Below are 24,328 nucleotides of genomic sequence, written 5' to 3'. Positions count from 1 at the left end.
ATCTAGCAGAATTATGTGGAACATGTCATGGAAGTTGGCCGCGTTTTGGGTCACCCAGCAGTCAAATGAGCAGAGAGTTTCAGGCACTCGGAGCGCAAGGGGAAGCACACAGTTCATCTGCACACACCGCAATGACACACACCTGGTGGCAAAATTGGCAGTTTCCTTTTAAAAAAAGCTCCTTTCATAACCAGAGGAAACATTCCATGCTCCAAAGCTCACCTTGAACTGGTCACTGTGGTCACAAAAAAGAGAATCTGATGAGTTAGGTTAACAATTACTAAAAACTGTTAAATTTCCCAACATTAAAGAATGTCAGATTGTATTGCCCAGTTATTGGCCAACATTTATACACAGTATAATTTAGACCTAAAATGACATAAAGGCTGTTATTGTGGAAAATTGGCCTATTAGCTTTCCTGCTGAGTAAGATGAGAAAACTGAAACCATTCTCATGTTTGTATTGTAGCCTAAATATGAAGCTACCACCAGCAGCTGATTAGCTTAGCATAGACAGGAAACATGAAACAGCTACCCTATATCCAAAGGTGAAGGAAAAGTTGGCAATAACATGCTATATTTAATCTGTTTAATACATACAGAAACCTAAGTGTAAAAATGACAATGACCATATATAAACCAATAAGATATAATGTGTTGGTTAGTAAGCTTTAGAGGTGTGTGTAGGTGGATCTTGTTACCACCATTGTTCCAAGGCAAGCTAATTGTTTTCCACTTTCATGCTAAGCTAACTGGCCTCTAGCTTCAGCTACATATTTTATCTTGCAGATATATAAATGATAGTTATCAATCTTCTGCTCCAACTCTTGGCAAGAAAGTGAATAACCCAAAATGTCAAACTAGTCCTTTAACCAATGAACTGAAGTAAAATTCTGCTCCAGCTGTTTTGCAGGTTACACTTTCCTCCAAATTTGACAATTAGCTGTCATTATTTCATCAAAATAAGAAACTAATTTCCCTAAATTGATATAATGTGTCAATCAAATCCACACATCTCATTGTTAAATATTATTATTACATCAAGGTTACAGTATTTACTTGAAGCTAATATTCATGTGCACACATAATTTTTATTCAAAGTGTATTATTACAACTTCTATATTTAGCTCAGAGTTTCCCTCTTGTAAGGTTTACAGTGTTATTTTCTTTGGTTTTAATTTCTGTGATTTGATTGATCCAAATATTAATGTATAAAGGATTGGAGAACTCAAACTTAACTGTAGGAGGAAAAAAAACCTCACTAACTTGATTTTTGATTTTTTTCTAGATGTCAACATCCTTATGATGGGCAGAGGAGCTGAGAGAAAAGAGAAGGCTGCTCCCCTGAAAAGAGATTATGTAGTGACAAGAGAAATATTTTTAAGAGCTATTTTGTGCATGTTTTATCTCCAAGAAACTGCTTTCTCTTGTCCCTCTTCTTTTTATTCTTTACTGTCCTGCATCATTACCTGCAAACCCAAATTAGTATCTTCATTTTCCTCTTTATGTAATTCATTAATATGCCCCTTAAATCAGTTTAACTTCTTAATCATTTTTATTCTCTTTAACGTCTTCTTGTATTTTATTCCCTATTGCAATGATCCGTAGACATCCAGATTTATCCTGTGCGTCCTCGCTCCCTCGCTCAGAGGGGACAGACAGTGAGACAGGGAGAGAAAGCAGGAGCTGCCCATAAATTGCTTTGGAAGAGGAGAGGGGAGAGACAGAGCTGGAGACAGAGCGGATGCATTGGCAGGAGCAGAGTTGAGGGTTTCTCTCTCTCCCTCCTGTCTCTCTCTTTTGTTGTGTCGACACAGATAAAAATCTGATGCGCACTGGCAAGGACCACCACCACCACTACCACCTCACTGCAAGCGTCTCATCCCTTGCCTGTTTGTCTGAGCTGAATCTAGTGTGGAGCCGGTTGTGCGGCAGGCTAACAGCGGGCTAGCAGGGGGCTGCAAGGCTCTGTGGCAGCCAGAAGAGGAGGAAAAAAAGGAGGAGGGGCTGTGGTGAGCTGGTGGGCTTCCTCTGCCTCACAGACACATTTTATTGACTTGCTAATTGGATGAGGCACTCGGAGGAGAGGATGCGGTGACCGAGAGGAGCTGCTCTCCAGAGGAGGGATACGGGCAAAAGGAAGCATCGCTTGGGTTGCTTAAACCTGGCTACTTCATCTCTTTTTTTTAAAAAATTCTGGAGACATAACAACAGATGTTTTTCAGCATCTCCCAGTGACCCTCACACCGTGCATACATAATTTTATGCATGACATTGTCGAATGGAGGCTCCAGCTGCCAGACGCTTCGTGACAAGTGAATGATTTCCATTTTGATGTTTTTGCACCCTGTTCCCTTTCACCTGTTTTTTTTTTTCTTGGACTCATCAGCTGGAGCTCTTTTTTTGGCAGCCTTGTTTGATGTGCCGTTGGATATGAATGGTAATCTGATGGCGAGATAAATTCTTCATCAAATCAAATGTATAAGGGACTGTGCAATGGATATTCTTCAGGAAAAATGAAGGTATGATATGAGCAAAAGCCAAGACCCATACTGTAGTAAGGTGGCATTATTCAGCCAGTATTAATTTTCAGTCCCTAGTCAAGAAATGGATCAAGCGAATGCATTGGCTGTTGCATAATTCCAGGCTGAAATCAGAGGCTGAGACATCAACACAGTGAAAAGAAATGTCTCCTTGTAGCTATCCGTGTGTCTACTTGTCAGATTTCCACAGAATAAATGAGTTTAAGAAGGAAAGCAAAGCGAAGAGAGACAAGGATTATGAATGAATCAGTCGTAGAGACCGGTACTATCGCTGTGCATTGAAGAGGATTAATGGAGGCATTAAAAAACAGTCTAGACTTGTTTCACCACTGGGTCAGTCTTTTAAATACATTCTGCAAATTTGCAATTTGAAGCATTCCTCTTTTTCCCCCCACTTACTCTTCACGTCTTTATCGAAGGTTCATATAAAAGGAAACTTGGATTCCTGTCAAGTGCACAGGCCTGATATCAGACATAATCAGCTTCACAAGGTTTGATCAGGTGTCTGTGTTTGATCTTGATCTTAGATTTTTCTCTCTCCTCTGCTTCAGTCTTGCCCCAGTTGCCATGACTGAGGCGTGCAGGTCTGGCTAGGTCAGAGAGCAGGTGCCACTGTGCTGAAGTCTGCTGTCCCAATGAGCAAGGCAGGCAACCCACAGAGACGCACCACCTACCTCATTTCCCTCACTCTGGTGAAGGTTGAGGCTGTGCCAGAGGATGTAGCAGGGAACCAGAGGGAGGCTCTTCCAGAGGGGGAAGGGAGCCCGAAGAAGGATGGGGAGGAGGTGAGCAATGTCCCTGAAAAGGAGGAAGAACCTGTATGTGTTCAAGTGGAGGAAAAAGAAAACACACAGGCGGGAGAAGAGGTGGAACAGGTGCAGTATGGCAAGTATGGCAGCCCTGTCGATAACTGGGGGAAGCCTGAGAGGAGAGAAACTCATGGACACCAAAAAGACATTGTGTCAGTTGGTAAAAGCAAAGACACTTCTTTTGCACATCCACCTGTTCGGCAAATGGTCAAAGTGTATGGAGGAACTACATCGGAGGGAACTGTGCGCAGAGAGGGGCCACGCTCAGACGCCATGCGCCCTAAGACAGAGATTTACAGAGAGCCCCCCATGCTGTTCCTAAAGGGGGAAAATGGAGCAGACCTGAGCAGCCGATCACGTTGCAGCCTCCCTTTCTCCATCCCGCCGCAGGTCAACCAGCGTCCCGAAATCCTGATGAGGTCACACGCAGGAAGCAACTCTGCATGCTGGAGGGAACTCAGAGAGGCCAACACAAGCCTGTATCACTCTGCCAGGACTTTGGATCGAAGGGATAACCGTTTTGGGGACCAGTCCCCCTTAATGGCAGCTACAACTCTGGGGCCTTACAGGGCGTCCTGGGCCGACAGTGACGGCAGGGGCACGCTCATTCGCCCCGGAGCTCCTGTCAGTGGAGGATTTTCAGGCATAATGACCAGGGACAGCCCTCAGGGGGACAGATTTAAGACGGTGTCCGTTTCCTTGCCTGCACCTCCTGCCACCGATGTGTCCAGGCCTCAAAGGAAAGGTACAAGTCGTACCCTGGACAACAGCGACCTACATTCCCCTTCTGAGGATCTGAAGAAAGGGAAAGAGGGCCAGGGAGGAACAATCCAGCGTGCCCCTCCCCGCGACCGAAAGATGCTCAAATTCATCAGTGGCATTTTCACCAAAAGTACATCAGTGTCAACTAGCGTCAGCACAGCACCTCCCCTCTATCCAGCTGTAGAGAGGGGCTCGAGTGAAGAGGAAGGTAAGGCCACCTCAAGCACCTACCGGACTGACAGGGTCTTTACGTAACATTTACACTTATGTTTTATACCAACATTTTTGTTCAAATAATGTCATACATTTCTTCTTAATGATTATGAACCGCACAGTGCTGCACATACCTAACAAAATAAAGAGGAAAACAATGACATAGAGGGCAGCTGGTCACATGACGCAACAGAAAAACATTCATACAACACTGTAGAAGAGATAGGAACATCATCTCTGTGAGAATTTGGTGATGGTGACGGTCACCTCCCCCATTAGTGCTCACTTGGGCTGAAATTAAGTGACTATGAAGACCATTTTATTTAATGTAATTACACAGGATCACATATCCATTGTCATTTATGTTGCCCTCTCTGGAGTTGTGTGAACCTAAACCAAAGAAATGTGCTCCCACTTACTCCCAGTAATGCTCTAATGCTCTTCTAATTCATTTATATACGTAAACCTTTCACTTATTTGGGCATAGTTGCAGTACATTACACACAGTTGCAATATTCAGTTATCAGGTGAGCATACTTTTATCATGCTTACTGTCATGCAAAGTGGTTTTGGGTTGAATTCAGTGTATTCTGTGGTTAATTTCTGTTAGAATAAGCTGTTGTAGTTTTCCTTGGTGACACATGTTAATTAAAAGCTTTGCTGATCAACAGCTAGGGATGTACTGGTACACCGTTATCCATACCTGTATCTGTTCAACGAACAGATATAGAAATTGTCTGTATGCGTACTCGCAAGGGGCGGGATTTAATAAAGTTGTTATTTAAACCTTTAATTGACATAGGTTGATCAAAAGATGCTATATTTATTATTTATTTGAGAGCTTTTTACAGAACAGGCTCAGCATTGAGCTTTAGATCATTTTTTAATCACAAGAATAAGAGATTGAACACAGCTGCCCAAAGGAAGATTTTCCTTCATCACGAGTGTGGATACTGCCACATTTGACTCAGATTATATTCACACTCATAAAAAATACATGGTCTGTACTGAAAACTTACATCATCCGAGTATTCAGCTCATCCCTGTGAACAGCGTCAGTGTTGGGTGATAAGAAGCAGGTTTAGACTTCAGCTGAAGACCAACCAGCCTGTCTGAGATCAGTTCTAGGTAACCTCTCATGTTCTGCTGTTTCATGTCGAGTCTTCAGTGTATCTGAATCTAATTCTCAAGGCTACAAAATAAGTTGAAATAACCTCATCTGGTGAAAATATTTTGCCAGTTATATCTAAAACTGAGGTGCAGCTTTGAAATTTAACACAGACCCATAGAAAAACAATATGAGGATCTTTCATGGGAGCTGAAGGAAGTTTCAAACTTTCAAGACAAAATGACATCTAATGTTACAGTGCGGCAGGTATTAAAGGTTATTAAAACTTATAAGGCATTTGTGCACTTAAAAAGCAGATTTTATTCCATGATAGCACAAATGGGTACACCAGAGCTCATTTTCATCTTTGATCCAGAGTTGATATGGGTATGGTTATTTGTGTAGGCGTCTGACTGACAACTAATCAACAATTTTGACAATTAATCAATTGTTTTAGTAAATTTTCAAGCAAAACTACCAAACATTCTTTGTTTCCCTCTTCAGATAGGAGAATTTGCTGCTTCTCTTTGTCTTGTGTGATAGTTGTCAGTGTTTTGGGCACTGTTGGGTTAAGATACTTGAATTTTAGGAAATTATCATGGACATTTTTCACTGTTTGCTGACATTTCATAGGCCAAACAATCACTTTCTCAAATAGCCAGATTAACTGAGAGTGAGAATAATCATTACAGCCCAATAATAATCACTAAATCATCTCACTAGATGATCTAAATGTAAAGTTAATCATCTTCCTTTACAAACACTGGATCTACTTCTAAAGATTTCCTCTCTCTCCTCCAAGAGGTCTGTAAATAAAAACTGCTGCAAAGATAAAAACATGACAAACATATAAGGAAACTAAAGCCAGCCAGAAATGGGATTTTAGCTTTATTAATGTTGCTCACAAAGTTTTAAAAAATTTGAACAGATTGTTCTTTTTCAATGTCACTGTACATTTTAACAGTGAAGAGGGTAAAACTGTTGTAACAGTTATAATACTCTCTGTACTTCCACTAATGTGCTCAGTGTTCTCTGTTTTGAGGAGTTCCCCAAACCCTGACACTCAGACAAATAGAAATTAGTTCAGTCTTGTCAAAAACCACGAAAACACTTCATGAAATATTCAGACCTCTCCATTTGAAATAAAGGAAATGATGTGACTTCATCAATCTTTAATCTTTATTGATATATTCTAAAGAAAATCATCTTTGACAGAGAGTGTGGTATTGGAGTAAGCTCTGAATAATTTGTCAGGAGTAAGTGGGACATGAATAATTAAGGTTGGGGATACACAGAGCTGTGTTCATCGGAGGAGTGAGGAGAGCGGGAACCTGCCACTTCCTGCTCTGTGCGCGGAGTTAATCAGCCTTCAAATGGAGCCCATTCATTCGTCGATGTCGTGTTTAAGTGTTTGCGAGCAGCATCGTCAACATTGTGTCATGTTGAACCTGTAATTTCAGTTCAGTGTTGTGTCAGTATGTGGTCCACAGATAAACATAATCAGATTTAATTGAAAAAATATTGGTCATCATTGTCAAGACACCCACTGCCATATTTTTAGCATCATACGTGCACAGGTGGACATTATGTCTCTATGCCTCTCACACACGTCACTGTATCCATGAGAGACCATTTATTGTATAGACACCCGGACTGGAGGCTTCTGGAAAATGGAGTTGCCATGGCAACAGCAAGCCGCGAGAGATGCTGTTTGGTCTGTGGCGTGACGCTGTTGATGGAGGCAAGGGGGGGGGTTGTGGGCGTGGGGGTTGCCCAAAGATGGGGATGAGGGAGAGTTGCACGGTTTTAAAGTTAGAATCTGTGTCCCCGGAGAGCCGGTCGACGACATGGCTCCGCCCGAGCTCTGCATGACCCAATGGCTTCTGAGAGTGTGTGTGTGTGTGTGTTCAAACGGTGTCTGTGTCTCTGGTGTCGATGGTTTCTGCATTGATTTACATCTGTGAACACTTTCACCGTCTGCTCCACAGAGTGTGAACAGTATGTGTGTTTGGGTGCGTGTGTCCACACTGGCAGTCATTTGTCTTTCATTGTTCAGGCTCATATCTGCAGATGTGTGTAGTGTTCCTCATGACTGTGTGTGTGTGTGTGTGTGTGTGTGTGTGTGTGTGTGTGTGTGTCCGTCCATGTGTTTTATTATTGAATGTCCATTCACAGAGATTAATGCCAAAACACTTAAACCAACATGTTTAGTGGAACCTCACTATAAAGGTAGCAATACATTTAATGAAAGGGACAGTTCACCCCAAAATCAAAAATACATATTTTCCTCCTACTTGTAATGCTACTTATCAGTCTAGATTGTTTTGGTGTGAGATGCTGAGTGTTGGAGATATCACCTGTAGAGATTTCTGCCTTCTCTCTAATATAATGGAACTAGATGGTGCTCAGCTTGTGGTGCTCAAAGTGCCAAAAAATATATTTAAAAAACTCAACAGCAATGTCTCTTTGCAGAAATCATGACCTGGTTGCTCAAGGTAATCCACAGACCTTGTTGTGAGCAGTTTCATGTAGGAACTATTTTCTCTCTATTGAACTACACCCACCAACTGTATCAGCTTGCAGAAGGACGTGTGCATCTACTGCTAGCTCACCTAGCATTAGTGAGCTAGCTAACATTAACTCAGCCAAGGAGGACAGCGTTAATGTTTACATCTGGCACTGCAACAAGCACAAGCCTCTCGTCCGTGAGTAGATGCACGCTTCCCTCTGCGCAGTGATACAGAAGTCAGGTGTAGTTCGAAAGAAAGTAAATAGTTCCTACATGAAACTGCTCACAACAAGGTCTGTGGATTATCTTGAGTAACTGGGTCATGCTTTCTGGAAAGAGACATTGCTGTTGAGTATTTCAAATGTGGGTATGTTTTTATTTATGTATTTATTCGCATTCTGAGCAAGTGCCATCTAGTTCCATTATATTTCAGACATCTCTACGGCCGATATCTCCAACACTCAGCATCTCACACCAAAACAATCTCAACTGATAAATAACTACAGGTAAGAGAAAAAAATATGTATTTTTGATTTTGGAGGGAACTGTCTCTTTAAGCCTTTGAAATGTAAAACATGTTTGTCAATAGCAGACTATTGTACATAATTTAATAAAAGAAATCGGCTTGTTTTAAGAATTGCTTTAATAATCCCGCCTTGTTTCAAGGTATTGACTCCACTGGAGACAGACTTATAATGTACTTGCTGAACCTCTTTTTTTTATTTTAAGAAACATTTTATGGCTGAATATTAAAGACTTGTGATTCATGTTTTCTGTAGTGTGGAACAGAAATATATCCATGGCCTCAGAGTTAAATTACAGCAATAAAACTAAGGATAAGAATAAATTTGAACATTTGCTGTAGTGCCGTAACTCCCACACTATGACTCCAGTAAAAAACAGAACAAATGTAATTAACTTTGCTGTCTATACCATCTCATTTGGCCTTTTTACAAAGTCTTATTTTAGCATATCAGCGCCAAATCTGATAACTTGCTAAACCCACTGCTACGCAATAAACCTGCACAGCTGGTGGATCATTATGATCACAGTTAAGAGATGAAGTAGATATATTTGGCCATAATCTCACAAACTATTTTTCATCATGACACTTGGAACATGATGCGGGTTTCACTCAGTTCTTATCAGGACAACCAAAGTCAGAAAACTAACACAAACACTGCTCTATATGAGCTTCCAATAAATGGTGATAGATCATCTTCATAATGTAAACGTTCAAATATGATGAAATATTATTAATTTTTATTTTTATTTATCCTTTATTTAACCAGACAGATCCCATTGAGATGCTATATCTCTAGCAATTCCTGGTCAAAGTGGGCAGCAAATTAAAAACTTTCAGGTACAAGCACAGACAGGGACTGATAAGATCGCTTAAAACATATTAATACACAACAACAGACACATACAGGTGCATTGGCTTTTCACAGGGAGTTAATTTACATTTATGTCATTTATTTGTCTTCATAGGATTTTTGTATATCTTCATTAATAAGTGAGTAGAGTTAGTCAAATTCTGATACAACTCAACAACTATAAAGACCTGACAGAGAAATGGGATTGCTTACACTAACTGTGAAGGTGCTGATGTTAGCTGCAACCTAAAAATGATGGTCTGTAACGAGATGAGTCACTTGACAGCAGTTATCTTCTATCATTTCTAAAAGAGCCATTTCATTTTTGTCTGGTACAAAATACAGTTGCACATAAAGTCACCAAAATCACACTATTGAACACTCAGTAGGCTATAAAAACATCCATCTTAACAAGTCATTTGGTCCCAGACTCAGCCCTTGAGACTTTTTTTCTTACAGGAAAAAGAAATCACCAATAAGTGCAATAATTTCCCTCTCCCCAGGGTAGCTTCCGCTTTTTATTAAAGACTTTTGAGATTCTGGTCAATATAATCTAACAGTACTGGATGAATTAGAGCGCTGTGCGAGTATTATGACGTTGGCTGACTCAGTACCAGACAATGATTGTAAACTCTCAAGCAACAACTCCTGTATTAACACATCATTTTTATTTGAACTTATTTGACTTTTCTCAAATGCAAATCTGCGCCTTTCAAAAGTCTTTCTGAATTAGGTTTCACCTTCTTGATACTGCAGAGCACCCAGTGGCATATTCTGTCTCCTTTCAGTTGACACTAACTTCTATAAAATTCATGAAATGTGTGGAAACTGCACTGGGAACAAGATGAATCATCTCACCACAGCCCGCTGAATTCCTTTTTAAGATTAATACTTTTTCAAGGCTGAATAAAAGAATAAATGACTTGGTAGAGGGGCTTTTTTGCAGGTTTACCATAATATGATAAAAGGACAAAAATAAAAAAAAAGTGGTGTGTTTAACAATGTTTGGGTAAACTGAAGATATCTGGTATGCTCCCTAACTCATGTAAATTAAAATGCTGGGTGCTCACTGTGACTGTGTGGGAGCTGCAGTGTCTCTGCACCCAGTGGGGAGGCTCGGACACCGTGACTCTCTTCACTGTGCTGAGTCCACAGGCAGTCAGACCAAACCCTGCCGGCTGTCAGCACTAACTCTTTTAAAGGGACATGCCAACATTTTGGGAAATATGCTTAGTTTTCTACCTTCGCCAAAGTTACACAAGAAGTCTGGTTCCATGTTCTTTGTTAGCTTAGCTTATCACAAAGACTGGAAACAGGGGGGCATAGTTAGCCTAGTTAGCTCTTTTAAACCAGTGACAAGAGATAGCCTGTGCTACTCATGGTGACGTGGCCCACTTTGCCCATTTTCCTGACTCCAAACAAAACCCAGGTGACTCATGGATGTGTTGATAACTAGTTGAGACGCAGTAACATGCACTTAAGAGCATTTTGAAGTTGTTAAAATTGAATTTTCTTTTTGCTCTTAATGGAGGCTAATCCCCTTTATTTCCTGTTTGTACCATCACAGACACACTTCTTAAAGCAATCAGACATTTTTAATAGTTAGCTGTCATGCTCACAGTCAGGCATAAAGACTGGAAGAAGGGGGGAACTGTTAGCCCACATGTTAGCTCTATTTAAAGTGAAGTCACAGCTTCCAGCAAATCCAAAGTTGTCTTATCTGTTGTTTTTATCCTGTATTGTATTATATAGCAAGTTACCAAAATCACTCAGGTACTGTGCTTATTTTTTTAATGTTTTAATTAACGTGTAGCCACTTTTTGTTTTCTTCAGCTGCGTGCACCAGCAGTCAAGAATGGACCATGAGTCAAACCGTACAAGAGCTTCACCTGGTAAGCCTGAGAACATACAGTGGCTTTTACATACTGGTGAGTGGAATTAATTACTAAATTTAATATTTTCTCTCTGTCTGTGTGTTTGTGTTCTGCAGGGTGTTTTGGGAGGTCTGTGCAGTGGGAAATCCGCTCTGGTCCACAGACACTTGACAGGAAGTTACCTGCAGCTGGAGAATGCTGAGGGTTGGTTTCATGTCCTCATCTACCACCTTCATGTGCTTTTTTCTGTGATGATGTCAGTACACAACTGACAATAGAGCTAACATTAATAGAGCGCTGAAGAGAGGACGTTCATTTATGGGCCGAAGCAGAAGTTAGCGTTGCCCTGGTTTCCTTGTCAAAAAGCCAACGAGATTTTTTTTTTGGATTATTGCAGAAAATTAAAAGTTATGTCACAAGCAAAAATTCATAATACTTACAAATCTCGTTCAACAAGATAATGTCCTCAAAAGAACGGCACTTTTATGATTCTCTAAGCGTAAATACCATCACCAGAAGTGAAAAGCTAACTTAAGGCCAAAAGCGAACTACGCCGTGGTCACATGACTTCAATGTTGCCACTGCAACAAGGCTGTAACACTGTGTTCAGTGTGACGACATCTTGTAGTCTCACCTCACCACTTGTTAGCAACTGCCTTTTTAGACACTTAAAAGCTTCAGAATTCCCAAGTGGGGTATTTACTGAAGTATTTTTTGTCATAGAACTAAGCTTGTGTTAACCTCAGACCTTATTTCAGGCATCTAACCAAAAACCCATTCAAAAAACCCATTGCCTTCGAGACAATGGAACCAGGAGTGCTAAAATACTAGCAAATGTGTGGGTTTCAGAACTCATTCCTGCAACACTCCACATTCAATTGAGATGATCCAGGGCCAGGGCACGCTATTGATGTTATCACTAGTTATACATGTGCTTTTCCTGCTATAACAAGTCAAACTACTAACTGAAAAAGATCTACTGCTGTGTGTTTGCAGGGCGCCAGTACATTAAGGACGTTCTGGTTGATGGACAGAGCCATCTGATGATAATCAGAGAAGAGACAGAACTCCCAGGTGCTCAGGTGGGTTTGAACTTGGTGAATGTGGACAGCCAAATAAACCTTACACAACCTGCTCCTGTGTATTCTGAGTGCTCTTCTTCTTCTTCTTCTCCTCCTCCTCTCTTCTTCTTAGTTTGCAAGCTGGGTGGATGCAGTTATCTTGGTCTTCAGTTTGGAAAATGAAGCCAGCTTCCAGGAAGTTTATAAAATCTACCACCAGCTCGCTCTCCACCGGCCTGTTTCTGAGATACCTTTCATAGTAGTCGGTACTCAAGGTGAGACACTCACACGCAGCATGTGCTTTGATTCGAATGTTTGCAGAGATGCACTTATTGTTGTGATTTATGCTTTCTCTAGATAAGATCAGCAGCACCAACCCCAGAGTAATAGATGATGCCAGGGCCAGACAGCTCTGCTCAGATGTGCGACGCTGCACGTACTACGAAACTTGTGCGACGTACGGCCTCAACGTGAACAGAGTCTTCACTGATGGTATGTGTGCGGACAAGCATGCTGAGGATTCTGCTGCAGAAGATGCAGATTTATTTGAGTTATGTGACTTTATTAGGGCTAATGTTCAATTGGGTTTCTTTTGTTTGACAGCTGCTCAGAAGATCATGACAGCCAAGAAGCAAGCTGCTCTACTGGCTTCCTGTAAATCTCTCCCTAACTCTCCCAGTCACTCTGGAGGCTCCACCCCAGTGTCGGGTGTCTTTCCAGGACAGGTAAAACCGTTGTGCGCCATCTGTTCTGCACAGTCTGGAAAATAATGGTACAAAGTTGCACCACTTACGTGTGACTTTTCTTACTGAGTAATATGCATATTTCAGTCTTGCTATCGGGCTATTTTTAAAGGCTGTCAGCATGTAACAAACTCAATTATCTCCCTTTTCTGCTCAATTATCACTTCATTGCCTCCACCCCCTCCTGCTCCGGCTCTCTCCTCTCTTTAGGCCAGTAATGGTGGTCAGAGCAGTGATTACTCCTCATCACTTCCCTCCACTCCTGTGATCAGTCATAAAGAGATCGGCAAAACAGTGAGAGGGGAAAAGCAGGATAGTGCCACACCTGGGTCAGTCCGCAGTGCCACCCGGAGACGCACCACCAGATTTGCGGTACATATCAGTCAAGCATATTTTAGGGGCCAGAGCAGTCCTTATGCACCCTTTTACTTTTAAACCCTCCCCTCATCCTTCTGCTTTTTCTTTTTCTTTTTTTTATGTTTAAGTCATGATACAGATATAGCTATATGCTGTGCAGCTTTAATAAGCCGAATGGAGCTGATATTCAACTAATTTCGAAAGATATCACCCAAATTAATAAGCCAGCTTTTGCAGTCAGCAGAAAGTCACATTTCCAAATACTTTTTATGGCTCTGTAATGAAATGCATAGCAATTCATAAGGAAAACTCCCATAATTCATGAGTTCTAAATTGTATTCTTTAACCAATTACCCCATTCCTGCCTCTGATGCAGTTATTGCTTCTCTCGTACTTTGTCTAGGGTCGGAGAGGCAGTGACTCAAACAGAAGGAGTGCAGACTGTAAGGGAGATCTGGGCAGTGGACGCTGCATTCCCATCAAACAGGTAGGACACAGATTTGTACTTTGCAGTAGCAAATATGATGTATCTAATGACCCTCTGCAGAGGGCAACACACCAGCACTCACTTCAAATCAAACGTGTGAAAGCAGTTTCATCATGTGGAGCGATGAAGTGTTGTGATCTCTCATATTGGCCTGATGAATAGGATGGCGGGCGTTTTTGGCAGCCAGCAGTCATCATGCTGCCGAATGTGCGAGATGAACACACGAGACATTTGCAATAAATTTTCACTCTTTGGTTTTGTCACCTCCATCAGGGCATCTTGCTGAAGCGCAGTGGGAACTCGCTCAACAAAGAATGGAAGAAGAAGTATGTCACGCTGTCCAACGACGGCATACTGTCCTATCACTCCAGTGTCAATGTGAGTCAGTGTGTTGACGGAGCTCTAAAGCATTATGCTGCTGAAAGCACCACAGACAGCTAGTGGAGGATGTGTAATGGCTGATGTTTGGCTTGGCAGGACTACATGCTGAATACCCCTGGGAAGGAGATGGACCTGTTGCGAGTGACAGTGAAGGTGCCAGGAAAGCGACCACCTCGTGCTGTACCCGCCTGTGGCCTTCCAGTTGGGCTCAACGGGCGTGTCAAAGATGTGCCAGGACCTGAGGGTGTCAGCCCAGGTCAAAGAATAAACACATCTTTTTGAAAATTTACTTTAGATACCTCAACAAAGTACACAAAACTAAACCAATTCCTTTAACTTAATTTGTGCATAGGCATAAGACAATCAAAGAACACAATCTAAGCGCAGAATCGGAGCTATCAGAGGACTTACAGTAAAAAACTTCACTTATGTAAAAGGCGATTCATGTGCTCCTATAACGAGGCTGAAATTGAAGATATGTCATAGCTTTCCACACTGGTACTTTTCTTCATGGACCCCAAGTGGCAAACTCAAGGGCTGAAAAATGAAACTAACGCTTAAATGCCAAAAACTGCAGTTCCTCAACTGACCACTTGAGGCTGGCTCCAAAAGCCAGTCAATCCCCATAGACATCCACGTTAAAATGCCCAACTTTACAGCAGAAATAAACATGTTTACAGCCTGGCACAAAAAGTAGTTTTGCTCTCTATAGCTAGTTTCCCCGTCCATGACCCTAACTGTACGGGGGGTGATTTTTTACATAATTCACCCATTCAAATTTTATTTCGGCCTAAAGTTACACGTATTTAAGGGCGTGGCCACTTTGAGTGACAGGCTGTCTGCAAGGCATGAATCAGATCCACCCGTCGCTTCTCCACTGCTCCAACCTCTCGTCCAAATATGGTCACTTCTGGCACCAAAAATCCAAGATGGCAACAGCCAAAATGCTGAAATCGAGGCTTCAAAACAGCAGTCCACAAACCAGTGGGTGATGTCATGATTTCTACGTCCATTATTTTTACACAGTCTGGGATGGAGCCGCAGTGCATCTAAGTTACTTGAATGTAGAACCTCATGACCCTGAATAGTAACGAGCAGAAATGGTAAAAAGACAAAAAGAAACAATTATAAAAAGGTGGAGCTGGGGGAAAAGCAGGAGTCAGAAATACAATAAATCCACTGTTCCTTAGTTTTAAGACTCATTGTGAAGAGGGGTCAAGCCTCTGTACAAGAGAGGGGGGGAAAATTGCAAGGGAATGCAAAATCTTTGCAAAAGGACAAAAGAGCATCATAAGGGATTTTGCAAGTTTTGCAAGTGTGTGAAAGACTTCAGGACTTCCTCAGTCATGTATCTTTTATTTTCTCTGCAGTTCACACAGAATCAGTAATGTGTTTTTTAATATCAGTCGCTCTGCTTTGCATTTGATGTTTGTCTAAATGACTCCATTATTAAGTGCATGCTTGCTGTCATCTCTTTAGTCCCTGTAAGCGCCAGCAGCCTCCTGCAGGTGGAGGAAATGGAAGGGCTGGGTGGCGCACTGTTCCTGAGGGGCAACAGAGGCGTGCAGCGATGTCCCTCTACACTATCTAACCACGCTCAAAGCGTTGGTGAGTAAAGGACCTTCATCTGCGCATATATTTAGCCGCCCAAAAGAACATGTTTTGTACCAGATAAATTTGGTATGTGTTTGTTTGATATTGTTGCCAGACTCTGCAGTTGAGGGTGTGTCCAGCTCCTCCTCCACCAAAGATGTAGGCTCCTCCTCCCCGGTGACAGACAGGAAAAAGCATCGTAGAAAGAAGAGCATGAACCAGAAAGGAGATGCAACCATGGGCCAAGCTGATGGTATACGCTGACAACTCCATATTCTTTTTTATGCATTTAAGAAATCCCCAACGATAAAAGCAACAATCACACTCTGCTCAACTTTACATTCAATTTGATGAACAGTTCCTCTCTTTTTCTCTCACTGGCTTTTCTCGCTCTGACTTTTCCTGTCTTCTTGTGCAGCCAAGCGCAAAATGTGGAAACTTAAAAGCTTTGGTAGCTTAAGAAACGTAAGCAAGACAGGTAATGTTGATCTGTCATTTTGCACCTTTCAAACTCTGACTGACCCTCAACACGTGTCAGTCTGTCTGCTGTTCTGTTCTTGTGCTTTCCTGTCACATTATATCCTATCAAGTTTCTGTTGTAGAATGTCTAAATTACACACAGACCTCTAAATTATTTTAGCTACATGTATGTAAATTTTAGCATTTGGTTAAAATTCAACAGTTCTCTTATATAAGATTTTCTTATGCCTAATAGTGGTCAGACGTGGATCTTAATTGCACTGATGCATGCAAACTAAAACGGCCTTTTTAGTTCATAATGTTAAATTATTAATGAAGTGGCTGCATTTGTGAGGCTGCTTTAACTTAACAAATGGGCAAAACAATCCCTGATGAAAAATCTCTCGTTTCCATCGTGTTTTTCTGTGTCAGACGAGGACAACTTTGACTTCCTCATCGTGTCGAGCACCGGCCAGACGTGGCACTTTGAAGCCCAGAGTGTGGAGGAGAGGGACTCCTGGGTCCAAGCCATCGAGAGCCAGATCCTGGCCAGCCTGCAGCTGTGCGAGAGCAGCAAAAACAAGGCAAGACTGAACAAAAGGCAGCAATAATATAAGTGACAAATGACAAAATATTATGAATAGTTTCACGTTTCATGCAGCTGCAATGCCATTTTAGTACAGCCTAAGATGCTCCTTTATTACTGTTATGTGTTCCTGTCTGCATAGAGGAAGGCAGAGTCGCACACAGTGAGGTTGTATTTATGCAGATCAGGTGCTGTAGCGCAATACTGGTACCCATATTGGCATGAAATAGTGTCTGTATTTCCATCTGCTCACAGCAGCTCTTACTGCAAGTCTACAGAACAGTTCTTTAGGCTTTTGTTGGCAGAGACACACACAGAATATAAGAGCTCAGCTGCTCCACACATTTATTGTACGACATGAAATGTAAATTCAAATTTAAAAGGGACATAATCTGCCCTTGGAAGAACATTTGAAGGGCCATATAATCATTTTGTGTTCTGTGTATTTGCGCCCTGGGACTGCTGGATAAGAAAAGTTTTCTCTCAGGAGAAGCTGGCCTAGGAAACTCTTACTGCTGCTACTTTTAAAAAGGGGTGAAGGCAGCTAATTTGATCAGCCATTACCCAAAAAACCCACCCCATCTCCAGGAGTGTATGTGCCAAAGTAACAGATCCTGTCCACTAATGGACTGTGCTGGTTTCTGTTCTTGAGTGGGAAGTACATCTTGGTGTGGAATTAGCTCAATTATCCCCAAAGATAATAATTGCCTCTAATATAATGATTCTGAATAATTACTTTAATCCCATGATGCATTTCTGTATGAGTGTTAAAAGAATTGCATGTCCTAGGAGGCCAGCACCAATAATTTTACAGCTTTAAATGCTAATAATAATGATTGTAGCCATTTAACACTGCTTCCTCACTTGAGATTTGGAAATTATAATCATTGTTATTAGTAATGAGAGCAGTTATCAGAGCTGATATCACAGCTGGTGTGTTTTTTCCTCATTTTAGCCATACTGTGTGTTACCCACAGGCTCGCAAGAACAGCCAGAGTGAAGCAGTGGTCCTGCAGGCGATCCGCAACGCCAAGGGCAACAATTTCTGTGTTGACTGTGATGCTCCAAGTTAGTGACACACATTAATAACTTTTCTCCTCTTTGTACATGTTTGTATCTTTCAGTGCATTACAGCCCATTCAGACACATCTAAAGGGAGCTTTCTAGACTGAACAAAGGACTACCTTGTACGATTTATTGGCATCTAACACACTCTATGTTAAAATACAGTTGCTTATTAATAATTCACATGTTGTAAAATCACAAAATATTCCTAAAAGTCAGATGACAAAATGGAATTTCATTTAGTTTACATGCTATAAACACTGTAACTGTGTGAGAATCACTGATTGACATAGTGACCATTCATGTGCCATCACTCTTTTACCATCTTTGTATTTGTGTGTGTGTATGTATGTGTTGTATTACATATTTAGGTAACACTCTCCATGATGACCACATCTATAGTGTGTTATGGGAGCATCCATAGTGAATTATAATGCATTCATAATGCTTCATGACTACATTCATAATACATCTACAATCATAAAACATTATAGATGTGACTTCTAATGAATCGTAAGTGTCAAGCATGTTATGGATGCTCTTGACTGGTTATAAACTAGAGGTTGACTGATGGGGCTTATGATACATTATGAATACCTACACACACCTCAACAATCAACTGTACTAAAGACTCATAGATTGCTATACGAGTCCTTGCAGTAACATAAATTATCATTGTATGTATTAAGTCAAATGAAGTACATATTGATGCTTCTTTAATAATGCATGATTTATCATAATGTTTCATTGTTGGCAGCAATAAGGTGTAAGATGCCAAGATGCAGAGAATCACAAGTCAAATTTTTCTGCATTGTAACTCACCACAGATGCCCCCACACCACACTACAAATGTGATCTTTATAGAAAGCAGGACCCATATTTCTTATATGCAGAGGAAAAAATAGTGTTATATTTCATGATTATTGTTTTCATGTTGTGTCATTGTTTAAACTTGTTGACTTGTTCATTTAGAACAGAGGCGAAACTCATTACCTTAATGCCTTACTGAACCTGAACTGTGTTGTCATCCAGGCAACAATAACCTTTTTACTTCAATAAGGGAAATTGTTTGCTAAAAAAAATGCAACAGTGTTAATTGCAAAGTAAATTAACCACAAAGACACGTACAAACATTTTGATGCATGCAAATCATATTAGAGTGTAAACAGGCAACACCCCCCAGGGTTTCTAAATGGTGTTATTCTTGGTGCCACTGTCACAAAGACTACCGGATCACTTTCCATTTCCCTCAGAGCCGTGCAACTACCAACTGTGAATAGTTTCCACAGTTACTTAGGCTGTTCCACCGTCTGCCACTTCAAGTACTGGGGATAATGGCTGCAAAGAACTTGCAAATTCACACTCTTCGGCAACTGGGGATAGCTACCGATAGCTACCTGGGAAACAATAGCGCTCGTCTTCCTGTTTTGTTTGCACAATGGTTGATGCGCTGCTTTTGTGCCGTAAATGAAGCCTTCATTTTCCCAGGAAATCGTACCTGGTGACAGACAGAATTACATAGTGAAAGTGTGGCTTAGAGGGGAACCAATCTAAACCCAGACAGGGTCATTTTTCTACAGCCATTACATTGTGCAATCAACATTTACGTCATGATAATAAGTTAAGCCACTTAATGTAAACATAATATCATTAATATACCCTATAATTATAATCAGTGTCTCTGATATGACTAAATCAAACAAAGACAGATCAAATGCTGAATATACTTCTAGAGTTGGAACACTTTAAAGGGCCAGAGTTTCAGGGGAATAAAATGTTTGGCACATTGGCCACACATTAAACAGCCCTGTTTTAATCCCGTCCAAACAGGATTTCACACAGCTTCAGTCAGTTTTGCTGCATGACTTGGCCTAAGGATTTAAATTCCACACAACAAATTAAAATGGCATGAATCTGTCATCCATATGCACATAGTTCAGTTTCAGATAAAGTGGCAGCCTAATTTGTTGTGTGTGGCCTTCTTCTCCAAGATCCAACCTGGGCCAGTCTGAACCTGGGCGCTCTCATATGCATCGAGTGTTCAGGGATCCACAGAAACCTGGGGACCCACCTGTCGCGAGTTCGCTCGTTGGACCTTGATGATCTGCCACGAGAGCTCACGCTGGTGCTCAGTGCCATCGGCAACCACATGGTCAACAGTATATGGGAGGCGCGCACGCTGGGCCGCCGTAAACCAGCACCTGATGCTACACGGTAGAGATCATAATGTTAGGAGATGAAACATTATTGATGTGCTATATTGCAACACTGCTGTGGTTAAATGTTTCACAGTATGTAGGTGGGAGCTGCATACTTAGAAATGATGTGTGTGTCTCAGCAGAGAGAAATTGTTGACGAGAAGCTGGAAATGTATTTCACTGAATATTCATCATTTCTGTTTGCTTTCTTTGCTTGTTCAGTGAGGAGCGGGAATCATGGATCAGGGCCAAATATGAGCAGAAACTGTTTGTGGCACCGTTGCCCCCTCCCACTCCTGGCGAGGGCCCAGACATCACACTATCTGGCCGTCTTCTGTTGGCAGTGATGGAGCACAACCTCCCAAAGCTGCTGCTCCTTTTGGCCCACTGCACTAAGGAGGACATTAATGCTCCGCTCAGCCTGGCGCTCTCCTGCAGGTCACTCTTAGCGCTGCGATTGCCCGGCTCTGCCCTGCACGCTGCCTGTCAGCAGGCCGATGTGGTGATGACGCAGCTTCTTGTTTGGGTGTGTTTCCCTCCTACTTTGTTATAGGAATCAATAAAACCTTTGTGTGGCTGGTCTGATTCATATCACCACAGAAGTGCAAAGCACAGGAGTAGAGATAATGTTACAGTGATTGTGCAGTATCGACAAAGTGTGAAATGATTTTAGATTTCTTCTTAGTGTGAAATATCATGTTGAGTTATGCAAAACTGGCCAGATAATAAATGTTACCCTTCAAGAACCTCTAAGTAACTCCCTCAGCAAAAAAACAAAAAGCTTTAAAACAGATGACTCAGCAGACCACTCAAGGTGATCTATAAGTGTGAACGGCACTAAAGCTCATTGAGTCCCACATTGTTGGGATAATTTAAGACAGGCCTGTTAGGTTCAAGTTGCAAATTATTCCACTGGATAAAACTTCCTTAAAGGAATACTTCACTCACAAAACGATCATGTGTATTTTAATTACTCACCCCGTGTTATGTTGAATTCGGAAAGAATACTTAGTCTTTTTAACATGCCTCCACGATAAACGAAGAATCCAAATATGAAGAAAATTCTTAATGAATTAAAGTCACAGGGGTCCGCGTTTAACAACAGCAAAACTATATCTCAACATCAGTTTACAAACTCTCACACAACTCGTGCAGTATAATCCAAGTCTCATTTATCCAGTAGTATCCGCAGTGCTTCCTAAACACATGGATTTTAGTGTTTATGTTACGGTTTTAGCAAAAATGCATGTGTTTGAGACACACTGAGCACATGACTGGATAAATAAGACTTGGATTATACTGCAGGAGTTGTGTGAGAGTTTGTAAACAGATGTTTTGATATAGTTTTGCTGTTGTTAAACACGCCCCCTGTGACTTTAATTTATTAAGAATTCTTTCAGTTTTTGGATTCTTCGTTCACAGTGGAGGCATGTGAGAATGTTTTTTTTCCCAAATTCAACATTACACAGGGTGAGTAACTGAAATACAAATGATCATTTGGGGGTTGAAGTATTCCTTTAAAATGTAGAATATGATATAATCTAATCCATTTATTTATCTTCCCTTTTAATTCACTTCAGTATGGCTGTGATGTTCGGCACCGGGATGCTCAGGGGCAGACAGCTCTGGTTCTGGCTCGCAATGCTGGCAGTCAGGAGTGTGTCGACATCTTACTCCAGCACGGATGCCCGAATGAACCGGCCTCCTCCTTCTCTGTCGCCACGACAGTTGGCTTTGCAGCAGCCGCCACACCCAGCTTCCCTGTTGCCATGGCGCCAAGCCTGACGGTTGCCACGACACTCAAGATCTCGCACAAGAGCGGCGGCACCAGCTTGAGTTACAGCACCTCTAGAAGAGCAGTGTCATAATCGAAATGTGGTGTGGTACAGTGCGTGTGTGTGTGTGTGCGTGTGTGTCGCTTTGCCCTCATACTGTCCTGGCCTGCAGGACGGATGAACACATTGCCAGATGTTGCACTCCCCGAGGCTTTAAAGGGTGTGTGAGTGTGTTTGTCAGGGATGAAAACACACACTGGTGATAACACAGGCACATTCTGCTCGAATGATTTAACCAAAACGAAAAAGAGAAATTTTCCTGACTACACTTTCTACGTAAGTTAAAAGAACGTGACATTACATCCAGATGCCTCTGCGTTTGGATTCAGTAGGAATGTATTGCACTGTATACCAGCTGGTATGATTCATATTTCATCATGCAGTCAATATTCAACTTAATTCACCACTCAGTTAAGAATGGGAATTTGCCTTCAGCCTCAAACAGCTTATCTGAGCATTAAGGGCCCAGAAGTAAAGAACTGCAATAAGTTTACGATTTCATAGACAGACGTTAACGTTAAACACATCCACACATTACTGACAACGAATGTCACTTTTAAATTCAGAGTGCATATATACTGTGTTATGTTCAACACAGCTGGTCGTTCAGTACATAAATAATGTTGTGTAAGTTGAAAAAAAAAAAAAAACACTTTACAGTGGCTAAAAAAAGAGATGCCACTTTAAAGATAAAATAACTGTATAGAAATGCATTGATTAAAAATATTATAATTCTAAAAAATTTAAAAGTGCTTCATTTTCGAGATTGTTATTGTATGATTTGTACAGTTGGTTCTGTGTATAAAAACTCAAAGGGTTACTCGTAGCTGTTCAGAAATTTCCTGTGCAGCCTCCTGGTTTGGTTTTCCTTTAACAACCACCTGATTAACTCTTTGACATCCGAGACTGAGATTTCTATGTTATGTTTGTATCACTGTGTGTGACATGAACACTGTACATGACGTGTGCATTATGAGCAGCTCATCATCAAGGCGAGTGAAATACTAGACGTGTAAATGCCTTGATTTTGATTGAATGTATACAAAAACAAGACGGTTTGAGTTCATTATTTCAAACACTAACATGTTTTCCAAGATGATGCAGTGTCGGTGGACTGTTGGGGCGTTTTATTTTTTAATTAACTCATATTATTCCTGCTGTGACTAATAGAAAGTACGGTTTAATAGATTAAAACTCAGCTATGGTTCTGATCTATAAAACTGAGCCTTTGAATGACTATGATTATATTTGTAAGTGGATGAAAATCAACATGAAATAGAGGAATGTTGCCCAATTTAATATGTTAAAAAAAATGGCATAAAAAACAACCCTCCTGCAGTACTGTATGTATTTTTGTGTTAATCTGAAGACTCCGCTGAGTGTACATGTCTGTGATGTAAGCATCTCTCTCCATTTGTATTTTTTTACTCATGCAATGATTCATAGAGCATTCATTATCAATACACTAAGGCTACTGCCCAAGCTGTGGTGTTTTGTACAGAGTTGTGTGTGATTCTCTGTGTCTGATCTCGTCGCAGACCTCATTTCAAAACAGCAAGCTGAGTTGATTTTTTTATTTATCTCATTTCCAGCTGTGTCAAAATTAACAACAGCAGTTAATAAGGGTGAGGGAGGCTTCGGCAGGCAGGAGCAACATGCAGCATAGTTGCATCACATATGCTGATGCGCAGAGGGTCCGTGTTTCAAACAGCTCATGTTGAGAGCTGTTTTATGGACAGGTGGAGCCAGTAGCCATCACTTAACTCTTGCCTAGTGTTTGAAGGTGAGATCTTCTGGATCAAACCAGTTCTTGTTAAAGGTCCCTACTGGCTTTGACCTACTTCTTTCTAGGTCGATGTCATGGTCTCATTTTTATACTATAATACCACGGCTGAGACAGTTTCAGTTACATGGATTCACAGTAAGAAAGGGATTTTTCTGGGCAAACACACAAAGAGACAATGGTGACATGATATAGGAATGTTTACAGATAATTAAGAGTCATAAGTGTTGATATTGAAGAACAACTAGGTTGGTATACATTATAAAGGAACAGTTCACCCAAAACACAATAAACCTTTTATTTCTTTTTACCAAATATGTAATCTCTATAAACAGATATCACCATACATATAATGAATTTGTAGGTGACAAGACAAAGTTTTGGAAGAGTTCTGTTTTCCATTTGTAGTCTGAGTATAGACCAATTACGTTAGAGCGGGAGGTAAACAGTCTATTTGGAGAAGTGAACGGCTGAAATGCAATCTCGGAATCCACTGACTGTCGATGGGTTTGATGATTTAGCGTAATATTAGGTTTTTTTATGCATTTATCTGCATCGATATGCTAATATCTGTTTATAGAGATTA

At 41.1% G+C, this 24,328-nt stretch overlaps 1 protein-coding gene across 3 annotated transcripts; it reads left to right on the top strand.

The window, feature by feature from the left end:
* The first annotated feature begins 1,776 nt into the window (after nucleotides 1-1,776).
* On the top strand, nucleotides 1,777-23,540 carry LOC126386624 (arf-GAP with GTPase, ANK repeat and PH domain-containing protein 2-like). Of its 3 annotated transcripts, none has more exons than XM_050039073.1 (20): nucleotides 1,777-2,440; nucleotides 3,095-4,322; nucleotides 11,154-11,212; nucleotides 11,311-11,398; nucleotides 12,191-12,276; nucleotides 12,389-12,530; nucleotides 12,613-12,747; nucleotides 12,859-12,980; nucleotides 13,209-13,370; nucleotides 13,759-13,842; nucleotides 14,116-14,220; nucleotides 14,320-14,479; nucleotides 15,703-15,831; nucleotides 15,932-16,069; nucleotides 16,235-16,294; nucleotides 16,708-16,859; nucleotides 17,839-17,929; nucleotides 19,918-20,140; nucleotides 20,347-20,650; nucleotides 21,705-23,540. In XM_050039073.1, exons 2-20 carry the CDS (start codon nucleotides 3,179-3,181, stop codon nucleotides 21,990-21,992), a joined length of 3,672 nt encoding a protein of 1,223 aa, XP_049895030.1. In that variant the 5' UTR covers nucleotides 1,777-2,440; nucleotides 3,095-3,178; the 3' UTR covers nucleotides 21,993-23,540. The 3 variants fall into 3 exon arrangements, with proteins under 3 accessions (XP_049895030.1, XP_049895029.1, XP_049895032.1); XM_050039072.1 differs by having other exon boundaries at nucleotides 1,777-2,522; XM_050039075.1 differs by lacking the exon at nucleotides 3,095-4,322 and having other exon boundaries at nucleotides 1,779-2,522; nucleotides 21,705-23,478.
* Nucleotides 23,541-24,328: the final 788 nt, after the last annotated feature.

The sequence above is a fragment of the Epinephelus moara genome, chromosome 24, assembly GCF_006386435.1.
Source record: "Epinephelus moara isolate mb chromosome 24, YSFRI_EMoa_1.0, whole genome shotgun sequence".
NCBI classification, from domain to species: Eukaryota; Metazoa; Chordata; class Actinopteri; order Perciformes; family Serranidae; genus Epinephelus; species Epinephelus moara.
The sequence above is the reverse complement of the archived record's forward strand: the minus strand, read 5'-3'. Positions and strand labels throughout refer to the sequence as shown.

What these genes read in the sequence shown, in the direction of transcription:
- LOC126386624 (XM_050039073.1), top strand. Translation starts at nt 3,179, where the DNA reads ATGAGCAAGGCAGGCAACCCACAGAGACGCACCACCTACCTCATTTCC. An exon ending in AACCATGGGCCAAGCTGATG is followed by an intron (nt 16,070 to 16,234) that starts GTATACGCTGAC and finishes CTTCTTGTGCAG; the next exon opens with CCAAGCGCAAAATGTGGAAA. An exon ending in CCAGCACCTGATGCTACACG is followed by an intron (nt 20,141 to 20,346) that starts GTAGAGATCATA and finishes TTGCTTGTTCAG; the next exon opens with TGAGGAGCGGGAATCATGGA.